This window comes from Castor canadensis, chromosome 4, assembly GCF_047511655.1.
Source record: "Castor canadensis chromosome 4, mCasCan1.hap1v2, whole genome shotgun sequence".
NCBI classification, from domain to species: Eukaryota; Metazoa; Chordata; class Mammalia; order Rodentia; family Castoridae; genus Castor; species Castor canadensis.
In genome coordinates, this window is record NC_133389.1 from 78,390,524 (window position 1) to 78,410,159 (window position 19,636).

Here is a 19,636-nt window from a genome sequence, read left to right on the forward strand (position 1 = left end):
CAGTTTCCCCACAGCAAAAAATTAGTACAGGAACCAGAGGGGAATGAAGAGAACAGAAACTCAGATCCAGACTCCAACAAAATGAAGATAAACTATGCCAAAGGACCCAATGAAGCCCACAAGAATAATTTAAAAGAAGACATACTACAAGTACTCAATGAGAATTTTATAGAGATGATACTAGATAGGGTCAACCAAAATGTACAGGAGACACTCAAGAAATTCCAAGACAATAAAAATAGAGAATTTGAAAAAGCAAAAGAAAAAATAAAGGAAACCATAGAAGCACTGTATAAACACCAAAGTGAAAGAGAGAACACAATGAATAAATGGATAAATGAACTCAGGACAAAAATAGACAACAATAAAGAAGAAAACTGCCAGGATATGGAAAACCTCAGAAAAAAGAACGAAACAGAACTGCAAAACAAAATAGAAGGCCAATCCAGCAGAATAGAACAAACAGAAGACAGAATCTCAGAACTTGAAGATGAAATGGTAATTAAAGGAAAAAATCAAAGAACTATTAATTAAACAACTCAAGACCTGTGAAAAGAAAATGCAAGAACTCACTGACTCCATCAAAAGACCAAACTTGAGAATCATGGGCATCGAAGAAGGAGAAGAGGTGCAAGCGAAGGGAATGTGTAATATATTCAACAAAATAATAACAGAAAATTTCCCAAATCTAGAGAAAGATATTCCAATACAAATGCAAGAGGCCTCCATGACACCAAACAGACCAGATCAAAATAGAACTACTCCATGACATATCATCATTAAAACAACAAGTTCAGAAACTAAGGAAAGAATATTGAAGGCTGTAAGAGAGAAAAAACAAGTAACATACAAAGGTAAACCCATCAAAATCACAGCAGACTTCTCAACAGAAACATTAAAAGCAAGAAGAGCGTGGGGTGAGATCTTCTGGGCACTGAATGAAAATAACTTCAACCCCAGGATACTCTACCCAGGAAAGCTATCATTCAAAATAGATGGAGCAATAAAAGTCTTCCATGATAAGCAGAAACTAAAACAATATGTGACCACAAAGCCACCATTACAAAAGATTCTGCAAGGGATCCTGCACACAGAAAGTGACACCCAACTTAACCATGAAAAGGCAGGCAGCACCAAACCACAGGATAAGAAAAAGCAAGACAGTAGAGAGTAACATCAAGTTAAGTACACACAATCAAACCTTCAAACAACTAAGACAACTAAATGGCAGGAATCACCACATACCTATCAGTACTAACGCTTAATGTTAATGGACTCAATTCACCTATCAAAAGACACCATTTGACAAAATGGATTAAAAAAGAAGATCCAACAATTTGTTGCTTACAGGAGACTCATCTCACCGACAGAAATAAGCATATGCTTAGGATGAAAGGCTGGAAGAAGATTTACCAAGCCAATGGCCCCTGAAAACAAGCAGGAGTAGCAATACTTATCTCTGACAAAGTAGACTTCAAACCTACATGGATCAAACGAGATAAAGAAGGACATTCCATACTAATAAAAGGGGAAATAGACCAAAAGGAAATAATAATCATCAATCTGTACGCACCCAATGTCAACGCACCCAATTTCATCAAACATACCCTGAAAGACCTAAAAGCATATATAAACGCCAACACAGTGGTTGTGGGAGACTTTAACACTCCATTATCATCAATAGATAGGTCATCCAAAGAAAAACTCAATAAAGAAATCCAAGATCTAAAATATGCAATAGATCAAGTGGACCTAGTAGATGTCTACAGAACATTTCATCCAACCTCTACACAATATACATTCTTCTCAGCAGCCCATGGAACCTTCTCCAAAATAGATCATATCCTAGGGCACAAAGCAAGCCTCAGCAAATATAAGAAAATAGAAATAATACCGTGCATACTATCTGACCACAATGCAGTAAAAGTAGAACTCAACAACAAAAGTAAAGACAAAAAAACATGCAAACAGCTGGAAACTAAATAACTCATTACTTAATGAAGAGTGGAACATTGATGCAATAAAAGAGGAAATTAAAAAGTTCCTGGAAGTCAATGAAAATGAAAACACAACCTACCGGAACCTATGGGACACAGCTAAGGCAGTCTTGAGAGGAAAGTTTATAGCCATGAGTGCATATATTAAAAAGATTGAAAGATTCCAAATCAATGACCTAATGATACATCTCAAACTCCTAGAAAAACAAGAACAAGCAAATCCCAAAACAAATAGAAGGAGAGAAATAATAAAAATAAGAGCTGAAATCAACGAAATAGAAACCAAAAAAACCACACAAAGAATTAATGAAACAAAAAGTTGGTTCTTTGAAAAAATAAACAAGATTGATAGACCCCTGGCAAACCTGACTAAAATGAGGAGAGAAAAAACCCAAATTAGTAGAGTCAGGAATGCAAAAGGGGAGATAACAACAAACACCATGGAAGTCCAGGAAATCATCAGAGACTACTTTGAGAACCTATATTCAAATAAATTTGAAAATCTAAAAGAAATGGACAGATTTCTAGATAAATATGATCATCCAAAACGGAACCAAGAGGAAATTAATCACCTGAATAGACCTATAACACAAAATGAAATTGAAGCAGCAATCAAGACTCTCCCCAAAAAGAAAAGTCCAGGACCTGATGGATTCTCTGCTGAATTCTATCAGACCTTTAAAGAAGAACTGACACCAACCCTCCTTAAACTGTTCCACGAAATAGAAAGGGAAGGAAAACTGCCAAACACATTTTATGAAGCCAGTATTACACTTATCCCAAAACCAGGCAAAGACACCGCCAAAAAGGAGAACTATAGGCCAATCACCTTAATGAACATTGATGCAAAAATCCTCAACAAAATAATGGCAAACCAAATTCAGCAACACATCAAAAAGATTATTCACCACGACCAAGTAGGCTTCATCGCAGGGATGCAGGGGTGGTTCAACATACGAAAATCAATAAACGTAACAAACCACATTAACAGAAGCAAAGACAAAAACCACTTGATCATCTCAATAGATGCAGAAAAAGCCTTTGATAAGATCCAACATCATTTCATGATAAAAGCTCTAAGAAAACTAGGAATAGAAGGAAAGTTCCTCAACATTATAAAAGCTATATATCACAAACCTACAGCCAGCGTTATACTTAACAGAGAAAAATTAAAACCATTCCCTCTAAAATCAGGAACCAGACAAGGATGCCCACTATCTCCACTCCTATTCAACATAGTACTGGAATTCCTAGCCAGAGCAATTAGGCAAGAAGAAGGAGTAAAAGGAATACAAATAGGTAAAGAAACTCTCAAAATATCCCTATTTGCAGATGACATGATCCTATACCTTAAAGACCCAAAAAACTCTATTCAGAAGCTTCTAGACATCATCAATAGCTATAGCAAGGTAGCAGGATATAAAATCAATATAGAAAAATCATTAGCATTTCTATACACTAACAATGAGCAAACGGAAAAAGAATGTATGAAAACAATTCCATATACAATAGCCTCAAAAAAAATCAAATACCTAGGTGTAAACCTAACAAAAGATGTGAAAGACCTCTACAAGGAAAACTATACACTTCTGAAGAAAGAGATTGAGGAAGACTATAGAAAGTGGAGAGATCTCCCATGCTCATGGATTGGTAGAATCAACATAGTAAAAATGTTGATACTCCCCAAAGTAATCTACATGTTTAATGCAATTCCCATCAAAATTCCAATGACATTCATTAAAGAGATTGAAAAATCTACTGTTAAATTTATATGGAAACACAAGAGGCCACAAATAGCCAAGGCAATACTCAGTCAAAAGAACAATGCTGGAGGTATCACAATACCTGACTTCAAACTATATTACAAAGCAATAACAATAAAAACAGCATGGTACTGGCACAAAAACAGACATGAAGACCAGTGGAACAGAATAGAGGATCCAGATATGAAGCCACACAACTATAAGCAACTTATCTTTGACAAAGGAGCTAAAAATATACGATGGAGAAATAGCAGCCTCTTCAACAAAAACTGCTGGGAAAACTGGTTAGCAGTCTGCAAAAAACTGAAACTAGATCCATGTATATCACCCTATACCAAGATTAACTCAAAATGGATCAAGGATCTTAATATCAGATCCCAAACTCTTAAGTTGATACAAGAAAGAGTAGGAAATACTCTGGAGTTAGTAGGTATAGGTAAGAACTTTCTCAATGAAACACCAGCAGCACAGCAACTAAGAGATAGCATAGATAAATGGGACCTCATAAAACTAAAAAGCTTCTGTTCATCAAAAGAAATGGTCTCTAAACTGAAGAGAACACCCACAGAGTGGGAGAAAATATTTGCCAATTATACATCAGACAAAGGACTGATAACCAGAGTATACAGGGAACTTAAAAAACTAAATTCTCCCAAAACTAATGAACCAATAAAGAAATGGGCAAGTGAACTAAACAGAACTTTCTCAAAAGAAGAAATTCAAATGGCAAGAAAACACATGAAAAAATGCTCACCATCTCTAGCAATAAAGGAAATGCAAATTAAAACCACACTAAGATTCCACCTCACCCCTGTTAGAATAGCCATCATCAGCAACACCACCACCAACAAGTGTTGGCGAGGATGCGGGGAAAAAGGAACCCTCTTACACTGTTGGTGGGAATATAGACTAGTACAACCACTCTGGAAAAAAATTTGGAGGCTACTTAAAAAGCTGGACATCGATCTACCATTTGATCCAGCAATACCACTCTTGGGGATATACCCAAAAGACTGTTACTCCAGAGGCACCTGCACATCCATGTTTATTGCGGCACTATTCACAATAGCCAAGTTATGGAAACAGCCAAGATGCCCCACCACTGACAAATGGATTAAGAAAATGTGGTATCTATACACAATTGAATTTTATGCAGCCATGAAGAAGAACGAAATGTTATCATTCGCTGGTAAATGGATGGAATTGGAGAACATCATTCTGAGTGAGGTTAGCCTGGCCCAAAAGACCAAAAATCGTATGTTCTCCCTCATATGTGGACATTAGATCAAGGGCAAACACAACAAGGGGATTGGACTATGAGCACATGATAAAAGCGAGAGCACACAAGGGAGGGGTGAGGATAGGTAAGACACCTAAAAAACTAGCTAGCATTTGTTGCCCTTAACGCAGAGAAACTAAAGCAGATACCTTAAAGCAACTGAGGCCAATAGGAAAAGGGTACCAGGAACTAGAGAAAAGGTTAGATCAAAAAGAATTAACCTAGAAGGTAACACCCACGCACAGGAAATCAATGTGAGTCAATGCCCTGTATAGCTATCCTTATCTCAACCAGCAAAAACGCTTGTTCCTTCCTATTATTGCTTATACTCTCTCTACAACAAAATTAGAAATAAGGGCAAAATAGTTTCTGCTGGGTATTGAGGGGGGGGAGCGGGAGGGGGTGGAGTGGGTGGTAAGGGAGGGGGTGGGGGCAGGGGGGAGAAATGAACCAAGCCTTGTATGCACATATGAATAATAAAAGAAAAATGAAAAAAAAAAAAAAAAGACTGATACATGACCATTGGATTCTGCTAAAGGCCATTAGTGTTTGAAAAGTACAATTTTGATGCAGTACAGGGGGAAAACCTTGTTAGTATAGGTTTCAGGAAAAGGAAGGGGCAACTTGGGAACCAAATTTGTAAGCAGCATTTTGAAGGATCTGGAAAATAAGATGAGAAAACAAGTGAGATGGTTGGCATATGAATTCAGGAAAGAGAGAGGTTTCTTCTCTTGACCCAGAAAGATATTTTTGTTTATTTTTTAATGCATTTGTTAACTGTTTGAGGCTAGAGGTGTGACTCACATGGCAGAGTATCTGCCTATCAAGCAGGAGGCTCTGAGTTCAAGCCCCAGTACTGCCAAAAAAATAATAGTTGTTTGTTTTGTGCGTTTTGGGGAGCCATCAGGGAGACAGGAGAATTCAGGAGTAATGCTCATGAGAAGGGTATGCGTTCTGACCATCTGGTAGTGGGTCAGGCTTTAGAGCCATAAGCTATTCAAATTTAGCAACAGAATGGAGAGAAAGGGCACAGGATACAAGTCACAGAGGTGAGAATACTCTGCCGAGAGAGTATGCTCTGAGATAGCATAGATACTACTCCTGAAGGCTATACTTTTCACAAACAAAGAAAGCAAAGCCTTCTACTGAGAGTGCAGATAGAATTGTAACTGGTTACATAAGGATAGAGAAAGAAACTTAAAGTAGCCAGAAGAACAGGAGAAGGATGAGTTAAACAATATGATAATTGTGTGGCAGATCTAAACTGGACAGTCTTGACTCCACCTGCATTCTACTGTGATCTGCCCTTCCCTACTGTATCACCTTTAAACACAGAGCACTAAGGGTTTGCAGAGTGCCTACTACACACTATGTTCTCTCAGAAAGTTCTTCTTTTCATCACATGGACCCTTCTCCTGAGCATTCTCCTCTCCCATCTCAAACTAGCCAACTCCTACTCATATTCAAGACCTAGTTTGCTGCAAGTTCTCTCAGGAAGAAAATCCATCTGTCCCCATGTGATCAGTGCCCTACTCCTCACCCACACATGCCCTGTGCCCTTTCCCCATAGCCCTTGCCACAGTGTATTGTGACTCCCTCTTTACTGTATCCTTCCTCACTGCAATCAGTTAGGGGTTATCAAACTTGAGTGAATATTAAAATCATCTGCTGCTTCCTTTTCTTCAGTCATTTCTGATTAGACAGAAAGTGAACCTCAAAGATTTGCATTTCTAACAAGGTCCCAGGAAATGGTGATACTGGTGAAAGGCAGGGAGTACATTCTATGAGAGCCAGTCTTTTAGTTAGTTCAAGGTTAAGGCCAAGTATGATGCATATCTGTAACCCCACTTGGCTCTACTCTTAGAATTTGAAACTCAGAGAAGTTTGATTAAGGAGACATGCCACAGCTGAGTGGAAAGACCAGAAATGAGGTACCTGAATGGTAAGCTGTCTGCCCTCTCGGCTTATCTTTACATGGTGCATCCTTCTGTTGGCGAAATTCTCATTGATGGTGAATACATGGATTTCTTCCTTGCCTAGCTGATAGCGGACTTGTAAACTTCCTTAAAAGAAAAAAATAGAAATTAGAATTAAGAATAGTAGCCAAAAAATACAAGGTATGATATGACTGTCTTTTAATTGGTCATTTCTGCATTCTAGGCACTCATGTCTCAATCCATTCATCATAATAATTTAAAAAATACATTACATATGTTCATCAGGGTCCAAATGGAAAATTCTGGATATAGTTGCAAAATTAAAGAAATTGATCACAGAGAGAGAGAGAGGGAGAGAGAGAAACAGAGACAGAGACAGAGATACAGAGATGCATAGAGAGTATGTATATGTGTGTGCACATGAACATGTGTTTGTGTGTGTGTGCCAGGAGCCATGCATACATATGTGCATGTGTAGTGTGGTATCAAGAATTAAAATGCCAGTTCAAAAAATATAGCTATTACAAACCTGTTTTGTAATTGGATTGTGATAACTTGAATAAGGTACAGTTAAAGTCACTTTAACTCCTACCACTTCCTATAGCTTATCTTTCTTCCTTGTTGGCTCCTTCCCTGCAAGACTTAAGGAAGAAGAGAGAAATCCTCCTGTCCTCACATTGATATGCAGTGCCTCTGGATGGAGTGGTCTGGGCACAGTGAGCCACTTTAACCCTTTATGACCCATTGGGACATTCAAATTTCACTCAGCTTTTCAAACAGCTCTTTACTGTCCATTAAAAGTCAGGAAATCAATTTACTGGGTCTCAATCAGCATTTCTTACAAAACAGAGCAGAATTGAAAGGGAAATATGAGAGTCCACAGAGACATATTAAGAACAAGAAGTATATTAGTTGTTGGGTGGGGATGAGCGAGAAAGAAAAAGAGAGAGGAAAGGAAGAAAGGAGGGAGGGAGAGAAAATATTGTAACACAATGCAAAATGGTTCCTGTACTACAGAGCATATGTTTTTTATATTTGAAAGCCACTCTGTAATATAACAAAATTGAAGACATGGACAAGGAACATTTTTTGAATGACTTCATTATCTTAGGCATGTTTTCACATTTAACATTACTGGCCAAGTCTAGTAGCCAAATACACAATTCTAACCCATTTTTCCACTCTGTGGGCTCATCTGGTCTGGCTTCGTGGGAGTCTCTGCATACATATGACAAAATGTCTTTCTCTGAATATACATGGTGACAGAAAACTCTGTAATCAGCAAACAGTTTCCTAAGCTGATGGACATTTCAGAGAAAGGTATATGCACTCAAATATTAGCAAAGAAGCATTATGGTGACTCTGCCCATCCCCTCAAAGTTTCTCATGCTCCAGAAATATCTCTGACCTTCCTTGGCCTATCCATTTTTTCCTAGGCTACCAATGCCAGGAAGACAACAGACTGTGAGTTACCAATGTGTCCATGACTGATGTTCTCAGGACTCACCAACTACTTGAATTTTCTTTTTTTTTTCTTTTGAGATTGTTGGAAAAATGAATTGCTTCTTATGGAATTTCAGAATGCATAAATGTTAAATAAGATTGCAAAATAATCTCATCCAGAACAGAAAAAGTAGGGCTATAAGGCCATCATCCAATCTAGTCAGCCTAGAAGAGAAGCCGTCTACAGCTAATCCTGACTTTCCTGGCTCCTTTCTTTTAAGAATCTGGTGTTTTAATATTTAATTCACCTTAAAGTAAATCAGTGAGTGATAATTATATGTGAAGTATGGTGGTAAATACCATATTCCTTAAGGTTATTTGGACTCCTTTACTGTACTACTGCTTGGGTAATTCATACTTACTTGCATATTATTTCCATATTTTTTTCATTTTAGAAATGGCTTTCATTCTATCCATCTTTGCTCTAACATGGGTGAGGCAAGCATTTCTCTTCAGCTGCTTGCCTGGTCAGGGACCTGAGAGACATCTGTACCCCTCTTGCTTAGGATTTTCATGTCTTCTTGTCTGTGCAAATTCTCGAAATCTATAGCTGTTTCCCTACTCCTGTCCTCCTCTGCCTCCTCTACCTGTTTCGGCTGTGTGCTTCTATCTCCTCACTAGAAGTCACTGTTCCTACAACCTTTCCTAAGGCTTATGAAATGGTAAACACTGCAAGATTATAGTTCAACTGCCAGTGAACTGTCGAAGGGAATGTGTTGTCTATAATATAATAAACTAACAAAGGACTGAATGTCCCTTCCAGGAGCACATTAAGATTTCTCTAGCCCATTGTAATATACTTCTCTCTCCCTTTGGTCCTTAATTGTTACTGTTGTATTATAAAGGCCACATACCATTCTGTGTGAATATAGAGAGAGATACAATATTCACATTGTGGTATAAAACTGCTTTGAGAATCAGTTAGCCCCTCTTAACCCAAATACTCTGTAATGAACATATTCATCATGGAATGCCCTTTTGTCACCAGCAAGTATCCTTTAAAAGTTTTAAAGTGTCCTATACTAAAGTTGATGTGCTCAAGAAATATCTACCTTCTTTTTGTTCTTTTATTAATATCTTTCAGGCAAAATCCATACCTCTTCTTTTTCCAGAACTGAAAACCAGGTATTAAAAATTCCACTTTAAAAAATAAGAGCAGGAAATCTATATTTTTTATAAAAAATAACTTAAGCATGATGATAAAGAACCATCTTGAAAAAGAAAATAGTCACATCCTGATATTCTTCCTTGCCCCTTGGCTTAATACATAAATTACACCATGATTGAGTTCATGCTCATCTTTCCAATATCATCTGGAATGTATTTTGTTTTTATTTTCTTCATTTTACGGGTTATAAAAAAAACAGGCTTTGGGAAAAGAATAACTTTTCAATATGCTTAGTCAGCAATGTGAGATTTAGAAACTAAATCTAGCTACATCCACAACAGCCCCAAGTTACCATCTGCCCAGAATGGACTCCCATGATATTCTTTTTCATTAAGTATAATCCCCTTCCCCTGCAATCCCTCAGAACTCAGCGTATGTTTGCTTGGCTTCTCTAAAACTGACCTTCTCTGTTCCCATAGGCCCTGTGATCCCAGGGACCACATCCTAATATGCACTGTGTTGTGATGTGTTGTATATTTACTTGTCTACTCCTCACATAAATTTGCAAACTTCTGGGAGGTCAGAACATATCTTAAGCTTCCTTATATTCCTGGTACTTTGACCCATGGTGAGTACTCAGTAAATAAGGAAGAAAGAAAAGAAGTGAGGGAGTTAAAACAGGAAGGCAAGCTGAGAAACAGGACCAAAATAAGCTCAGTGGAATTTAGAAAATTTTCACATCTAAATCAATTAGTTCTCTGGACCAGCACAATTCTAAGTAGTATTTATTTGCAGTAATTCCATAGGACAATTGTTCTGAGGCATTGTCTCTCCCTGGTGTTTACTGGCTTGTAGTTTGGTCTCCATCTATCTGGAAAATCTCAAGATTGGCATATCAAGGGACTAGATAATTCCTGGTGGCTCCTTCTGGAGTTGATCAGTACTTGCACTGGTTTAGCTTCCTTTCTACTTCTGTATGAAGTTGTGATGTCTCAGGAAATTTGTTCAGGTTTGGAAGCCCATCAAAAGTCTTGAATCTCCTCTTCTTGTCAGTGTTTAGTGTTCCATCTCTTTCCCAGGCAATAAATAGATTTGCCTCATTTAGTGGTTTTCAGATTTGTTTCAAATTGGAACAATTTATTGAAATGAAATCCACAGTGAGTACTAGTTAAAAAACAAAAAAAACTTGGAGCTGCTTGAGATAAAGCAGGTAAGGAAGCCTGGGAAAGACTCTCTGCCACTGCCATATCCCCCATCTTTGACCCAAAACCTCATTTCATCAACAGAATTCCTTCTTCCAGAATCACAGAAGAAAACATTTGCCCTTCTCAGAGAGATACCTCAGTCTACTAGGATTTGATTACATCTCCCTGGACAGTATTTGGTATCACTCTTCTGAGCCCAATGAGCTATATCCTAGAGAAGAGCCCCTTCCTCAGTCCTGACCCTTGGGATCCCACACTGTAGACATCAGTTCTGACTTTGGTAATTTAGACTTTAAGTTGATTAATCCAGTGAAGACTCTGTGTACATATCTAAGTACATGGAGCTAACTTAGAAAGGAGCCCTGAAGGTTGAGGTGCATTATGCTCATCTCAGGAGATGTTAGACCTACTTTGAAATTGATTTAATACTCAACAAAGAAAAGCCAAGTACCTGTAGTAAGAGATTTCTACCATTTAAATCCTGCAAGAAACTAGAATTGGAAAATCTAAATGAAATCTAGCTCAACGTCTTGAAGTAGGACGCTGGGTAAAATTCTTGCACCTAGTTGTTCAAGACATCATTTTCTGCTTGCTTATCTTCTGACACTTTTCAATTAGTGCCTTACTCTGCCACACTGTCATTAGTTTGAGTGGTACAGTACAGGGCCATGTGACTCTGTGTCCTAATAAGTTCCAAGGCTTCCTAATTCTGCATAATAAAGTCAAACTTCTTAACCTGATATTCCAGGCCCATTCTTTACCTTTCCAGTTTCATATCTACATATTTTTCATGTCTTAATCACACATAAACAAACAACATTCCTCCTAAGCAATTCTTCTGCTTGACTCTATACATTAGCATCTTTCATCTTTTAGCTGAAAACACTCCACCCAACTGTCTGACATGCCTTGCAAGCTCCTCCTCATTGTTTAAGACCCAGCTCATGTGGCCCAGGACTCTAATTATCCCTAAACCTGAGGGACTCTTCTCACTCACTGTATTGCCATTGTGATACATTGTCTCAATATATGATGACTCATTTGTCTCTTCTTCTTGAATTTAAGCTCCCCTCAGAGGCAGCTTGCTTATTCATCTTTATATCTTCAGGAACTAGCACATAACCTGCTATCTTAACATCCAGAAGGAATTTCTTAAATAAAATAACTACTCTGGAGAATGTTATCACCACTTCCCCAAAAGTATGAACTAGTTTATTCAATGCCTACTATGTATAAAAACAATAGAGATGCATAATAGTCACAATGATATAGTTCTTTTTATTTTTCTTAGTTTGTGAAATTTTATTTTATTTTTCTTTACATTTTTTATTATCATATTATTATTGTACTGGGGGTACAATTGTGACATTTACAAAAGTTCTTACAATATATCATAGTTGAATTCACTCCTTTCATCATTCTCATTTATTCCCTTTCTCCCCATTCTTGGAAGTTTCAATAGATCTCATTTTTCTTCTTTCATACATGAGTACATATTATTTCTACCATGTTCACCCTCCTACACCCTTTCCTTATATCTTCCCCTCTCCCACTGGAACCAACCACCCCGCAGACAGGATCTGTTTTGCCTTTCTGTTCTCCACTTTTGTAAAAAAGACATTTTTGTTTGCTTAAGATAGCCATACAGGAAGTTTCAGCATGACACTTCCATATATGTTTGTGTGTATGTGTGTGTGTGTGTATTTATACATGTATTATAACCTGAATTGGTGCATTTCCTCTATATTTCTTCTTTCTACCTCACTCTCCCTCTTGTGGTGATTTCAACATGCTTAAAAATTCTATATTAATTCTTGCATAGAATGTACATCAACCATATTCATCTTAACTTCCTTCTTTTACCCTTTCTTTCTCATTAGTTACCTCTCCTTAATGTGACCTGTTTTTGTATATTACTTATATTTTATTGGACCTATATTCCACATATGAGAGAACGCATGTGGCCTTTGTCTTTTTGAACCTGGCTAACTTTACTTAGGATGATTCAGTTCCATTCATTTACCTGCAAACAACAAAATTCAATTTTTCTTTTTGGCTGAATACAATTACATTGTATATAAATACTACATTTTAATTCATTCATCATTTGTGAGGCATCCTGCTTGTCTCCATAGCTTAGCTATTGTGAATAATGCTGCAATAAATATGGGGATGCAGGTGTCTTTATTATAACCTGACTTATATTCCTTCAGTTGTATCTCTAGGCATGGTATTGCTGGATCATATGACAGTTCTAGTATTATTTTTTTGAGGATTCTCCGTACTGTTTTCTATACTGGTTGTACGAAATTACATTCTCAACAGCAGTGTATGAGGGTTTCTTTTTGCCACATCCTCACCAACATTTGTGTTTGTTGCTGTTCTTGATGATAGCCATTCTAACAGGAGTGAGGAGCAATCTTAATGTGATTTTGACTTGCATATTCTTTGTGGCCCTGGGATGTTAAGTATTTCTTCAGGTGTTTTTTTTTAAATGTTTCCAATCTAATTGAAGGAGACTAAAGCAATGGTGCTACTTGATGCTACAATGTACTACATGAAATATGAGACCCTTAGCTCTGTACTAAGCATACATTATTCATCAAATCCTAAAATTAGGAAATGGAGTCTCCAAACTCCGCAAGAAAGACATATCATAATATTACCCATAACTATATGGGATGTAAACCTAGGAGCACATAACTTTCAAGTGTGCAGTGTATGTCCTTAATTCAAAAATGCCTCCAAAAAAGATGCGTGATCACATACATGGATGAGAGTTGAAGAGAGAAACTGATGGATGGGCAGAGGAAAGAGTGTGTGGTATGATGAGTAACATGTTTTGTGAACTAAAAAATGGCAGGAAGTTACAAAATTGGAGGCAAATTGAAACCTCATTTTTCAAAAACAAAGTATAGTGAAGGAAGGCAGTACTTAGTTAGGGAAAAACAAAGTGACACATTCAAATAGTTGTAGAGATATGAGCAAAGCCATGTCCCACCATGCCTGAAGCAGTAGGACTGCTTAGTACCTTATAAATATCTACTCAACCAACCTCTTCGTTTTGAAACAAAGAGAAATTATGACCCTGAAAGATGATTGGTAAAGAAAGAGGCCATGCTTGGAAGACATACTAAAATGTCAAGGAATTTGGACTTGTTTCTGTAAAGAGGGATTCCATGAGAAGTTCATCACACATATATGGCTGGACTGCTCTACCCAGAGCTATAACTGGTCTTCCACCAGGTGCACTGCAAATCTGAAGTGGGAGCCAAAGAGTCTTACCAGCTTTCACCACATCAGAGGGAAGACTGAGCCAGGCACTGCACCATCACTATAAAACACTCTTATATTTTCTTTACTATAGCATTACCAGTTTCCAGACATACCATTTCACTATGAAAGAAGTAAAATCTTATATATGTTGATTCCTTTCTATTCCATATTAGTCTATATTGGCCTCAGGCTTTTGCAGCTTCCCATGCACACTTTATATTCTATTAAACAGACAACCTCACCAACCAGCTCATTTTCTACTTCACCACCTCACTTAGTTGCACCATTATCCACTAGTTGCTCAGGTCAGGATTCTAAGAGCCATTGTCATGTCCTTCATTTGTTTCCCTCACCAGCATCTTTACCCGCATGTTCTATATCTGAGACATCAACAGCCCTTCTGTTCCCTACAGAGGAAGTACTGCAGCTCTGCTCCACCTGCACATCCTGATACAGCCCCTCAGCACCCCTCACCTGGACCATTACAACACATCTGCACTGGTCTCCTGGATTCCAGGCTTACCTCCCTATTCCTCTACGTCCAGGCATTTTCTACATAACAGTCAAAGTGACTTGACTGTCCATCAGATGCTACTGCTTAAAATGCTTCAGTGAATAAAACCCAATCTTTGAGATAGTTGTAAGACTCTATGTTGAGATGGTGCTTGTTGAATCAACCTTTTTCTCTCCTTCCTGGTTATTACTGAACTTAACTGGGGGTGACAGGAGATTCAGAAAAGACACAGGATAGAAAGACAGGCAGAAAGTGGGGTCAAGTGTGTTGTGTACTTAGGTGGAGATGCCCAACCCTCATTGCCTCTTTTCTCTATCTTTATTCTTTAAGGCCTTATTCCTTGCAGTTCTTTAAAACCTTGCTTAAAACCTCTTTCCTTAAACTCACACTGTTCCATGTTTTCTCTTAGATTATTTTTAGCTTAATTGCTCTTAAAGTATTGAGAAATCTACCCTAAAGTTCATTTGGAAACACAAGAGACCATGAATAGCCAAGGCAATACTCAGCAAAAAGAGCAATGCTGGAGGTATCACAATACCTGACTTCAAACTATATTACAAAGCAGTAGCAATAAAAACAGCATGGTACTGGCACAAAAACAGACATGAAGACCAGTGGAACAGAATAAAGGACCCAGATATGAATCCACACAGCTATGCCCAACTTATTTTTGACAAAAATGCTAAAAACATACAATGGAGAAAAGACAGTCTCTTCAACAAATGTTGCTGGGAAAAGTGGTTATCTGTCTGCAAAAAACTGAAACTAGATCCATGTTTATCATCCTGTATTAGTATCAACTCAAAATGGATCAAGGACCTTAATATCAGACCTGAAACTCTAAAGTTAGTACAGAAAAGAGCAGGGAATACTCTGGAAGCAATAGGTATAGGCAAGGAGTTCTTCAATAGAACCCCAACAGCTCAGCAACTAAGAAAAAGGATGGACAAATGGGACTTCATAAAATTAAAAATCTTCTGCTCAACAAAGAAATGGTCTCTAAACTGAAGACACCACCACAGAGTAGGAGAAAATATTTGCCAGCTATACATGAGACAAAGGACTGATAACCAGAATATACAGGGAGCTCAAAAAATTAAACTTCCCCAAAATCAATGAACCAATAAAGAAATGGATAACTGAACTAAACAGAACTTTTTCAAAAGGAGAAATTCATATGGTCAAAAAACGCATGAAAAAATGCTCACCATCTCTAGCCGTAAAGGAAATGCAAATCAAAACCACACCAAGATTCCACCTCACCCCTCCTAGAATAGCTATCATCAAAAACACCACCACCAACAGGTATTGGTGAGGATGTGAGGAAAAATGAACCCTCGTACACTGCTGGTGGGAATGCAAGCTAGTGCAACCACTCTGGAAAACAATATGGAGGCTTATTGAAAAATTAAACATAGATCTGCCATATGATCCAGCAATCCCACTCCTGGGGATATACCCAAAGGAATGTGACACAGGTTATTCCTGAGTCATACCCATGTTTATTACAGCTCTGTTCACAACAGCCAAGTTATGGAAACAGCCGAGATGTCCCACTACTGACAAATAGATTAAGAAAATGTGGTATTTATATGCAATGGAATTTTACTCAGCCATGAAGAAGAATGAAATCTTATCATTTGCAGGTAAATAGATGAAACTGGAGAACATCATCCTGAGCGAGTTTAGCCAGGCTTGGAAGACCAAAAATCACATGTTTTCCCTCACATGTGGACTTTAGATCTAGGGCAAATACAGCAATGTTGTTGGACTTGGGTCACATGCTAAGGGGAGAGCACATGTGGGAGGTATGGGGATAGGTAGGAAACCCAAAACTTGAAAGTGTTTGATGTGCCTACTGCAGAGGAGCTAATACAGTAAACTTAAAGCAACAGAGGTCAATATGAGAAGGTGACTGGGAGGTAATGAAGAGGTCAGGTAGAGATGAATCAATTTGGGTTGTAATACACTTGTGCATGAAAGCAATGCTAGGAATCTCTCTGTATAGCTATCCTTATCTCAACTAGCAAAAATGCTATGTCTTTCTTATTATTGCTTATGTCTTCTCTTCAACAAAATTGGAGAAAAGGGCAGAATAGGTTCTGCCTGGAAGTGAGGAGGTTGGGGGGGAGGAGGGGGACGGGGCGGGGCACACGGGGAGAGAAAGGAGCCAAATGATGTATGTGCACATGAATAAGTGAATAAAGAAAAAAATTGCTCTTAAAGTCTTTTGCCCCCAGGCTTGCATTTTTTCTTTAGCATTCTCCCTTCAGCTCTCTTAAAACCTCAGTGCTCAGACTTGCAAAGTCTTGGCCCTCTATCTTGCACTTTTCCATACTCTCTTTGGCTTTTCTTTAGCTTTTAAAGCCCATATTAAAGTTCTTTCTTTGGCTTTGGTTTTCTAAGTCCTATGTTAAAGTTCTTGGTGCAGACTTTCTATCAACCACTCTTTAGCCATACTTTTCCCTTCAGCAATTTCCCTTAAGCATTTCTTTTCCCTTCAGTAATTCTTTTCCCTTCCAAACGCTTCCCACACAAAAAAGCCCAAAGCAAAAGCTAAAAGCCAAATCTCTAAAAACCCTCCAAAGCAAAAGCCAAAGTCAAAAAACAAAAAAGCTTTAAACCCTCCTTCCAAAAGCTTTAAGCCCTCCTTCCGGGGCCTTTTATAAACAGCAGCAAACAGAGTGGAGCAAAGACTCTTGGGGAGGGGCGTGACATTGTAAGAGGAGAAACCTGCCTTCCTGCTTCTCTGAACACAAGCTTAGGAGATGCAGCTGTTCTGCTTGTTTCTGTTTGTGGCCGGGGTTGTGCCTATCACGGCCTACAGGTAAAAGCAATTAAGCCACATCTCACCTTGCTTATGTCCAGCTCTCATAGGCTTTTCATAATCTGCTTACCATACTATGTCATCTTCCCTTGTGCATTTGTTAACTTATTTCACTACACACTTGCTCCTATCCACTAAGCTCCAACTACTCATGTACTTTCTGATCCCTCTGAATGTTTACACTCCTCTTCGAGTGTGCCCAGCTCACAATTGCCTCAGAGTTATCACGTCTGCTGTTCAGTACAGCTGGAATGCTCCTTTTACAGATCTTTCCCAGAAGCCACTCTTCATTCATTACTTAGGTCTAAAAACACCTGAATAGTGAGCATGAGGCTCTGAGTTCATATCCCAGGACCATAAAAAACAAAACAAAACAAAAAAACAGACACCATTACTTATTTCTAAAGGGAGCTACACAGTGACATCTGCATCCATATGTTCATCATAACTGTTTTCAAACTGCACACGATCATCATGGTATCAGTATCAGACTTTAGTATTTGTCATTATTACAAATTGCAGTCCCTCTGTAATCCCAGTTATAAGCATACCACTTTCTCATTATAATTCCCTCTGTTTTTCTTGCCCATCCTCTAATGTTCATTCTCTTCTAGTTATTAATGTAAAATTAATCTTACTAAATAATCAGTGGCCATCAACCCTTCCTGGTCTCTTTTCTCTCTTCAACTCTGTTTTAATTACCAGCTCAAATGCCTTGTCCATTACAATGATCACTGTTCATACAAAGTTTCACATCTTTTGGCCCACTATGGCTTTATTGAGTGTAGATATTTCCCTGACAGAACTATTTCCACTTACTCTATTACTGTGTGGCTTAGCTGACAGAAGAAAGCACAAGTCACATGGAGTACTTGCAAGCCACTTTAAACAACTGATCACCAACTGCAAGTGAGTCTTGCTTGTGCCACAATTCATATCCAATTCTCATTGACATTTGACATATACACTTTCTTATTTTATAAAATGTATTGCTTTCAGGACACTTTTCTATTCTAGTTTTATCCCACTTCACTGACCACTCTGACTTCTTCTCTATGGCTAGTTTCTCCATTTCTCCTTAGAAATCATTGGAGATACACATAAATGAAAATGTTTATGTTCATTGAAAGAAGTAATATTATTAAAATGTCCATACCACCCAAGGTTATTTATAAATTAAGTGAAATACCTATCAAAATTCCAAAGGTGTTTTTTTTAAAAAATTGAGAAAACAATTCTAAAATTCATAAGGATCCATAAAAAATCCTGAAGCATGCAAGAAATTTGGAGAAAGAACAAAGCTGGAGCCCTCACATTCAGTGATTTCAATCCATATTGCAAAGCAATAGTAATTAAAACAGAATGATATTGACATAATAGAAGACAAATAGGTCAAGGTAACAGAATATAGAACTCGAAATAAACCTATACATATATGATTCACTGTTACTTGTTAAGGAAACCAAGAATACACAAAGGAGGGAGGACAATCAAGCCAGTAAATGTTATTGGAAAAAAAACTGTGTATGTCCATGCAAAAGAACGAAGTTGGAGAATTTTTGTGCTGTATTTGAAAACTAACTTGAAGTGGACTAAAGGCTTAAATTTAAAGTCTAGAACCATAAAATTCCTAGAAGAAAACATGAGAGAAACATTACTTAATATGGTGCTTGAATGTGACATCTAAGCACAAAGAAGAAAAGCAAAGACAAATGAGTGGCATTAAACTGAAAAGCTATCCATAGCAAAAGAAATTATCAACAAACTGAAAAGATTACCTGTAAAATGGAAAATATACTTGCAGGCAACATATCTGATAAGGGGTTAATATCCAAAAATATATAAGGAACTCACATGACTCTATGACCAAAAATAGTGATAATAATAACTCACAATCTGGTTTAAAAATAGACAAAGGACCAGAGCAGGCATTTTCTACATTTTCCAAAAAAAAAAAAAATACAAATTACCAATAGAATAAAAAAAGTGGTCAACATGGTAGAAAGGCGAGTCAAAACCACAATGAGATATTGTCTTCTACTTGTTAAGATGGTTACTACCAAAATGACAAGAGTTAGCAAGTATGTTAGCAAGGGTGTAGAGAAAAGAGAACTCATGTAAGTGTACACGGGAATGTAGATTGGTATAGTCATTATGGAAAGCAGTATTCATGTTTGTAAAGATATTTAAAATGAAACTACCATAAGAGCTAGCAATCTTACTCTGG

At 37.7% G+C, this 19,636-nt stretch overlaps 1 protein-coding gene across 2 annotated transcripts in view; it reads right to left on the bottom strand.

The window, feature by feature from the left end:
* The window catches only part of Cntnap5 (contactin associated protein family member 5), an 826,603-nt gene that overhangs the window by 52,457 nt on the left and 754,510 nt on the right, over nt 1–19,636 (bottom strand). For both annotated transcript variants that reach the window (XM_074070497.1, XM_074070498.1), the window contains exon 20: nt 6,975–7,102. In XM_074070497.1, the coding sequence (XP_073926598.1) occupies nt 6,975–7,102 (128 nt within the window). The remainder of the gene's footprint in view (nt 1–6,974; nt 7,103–19,636) is intronic.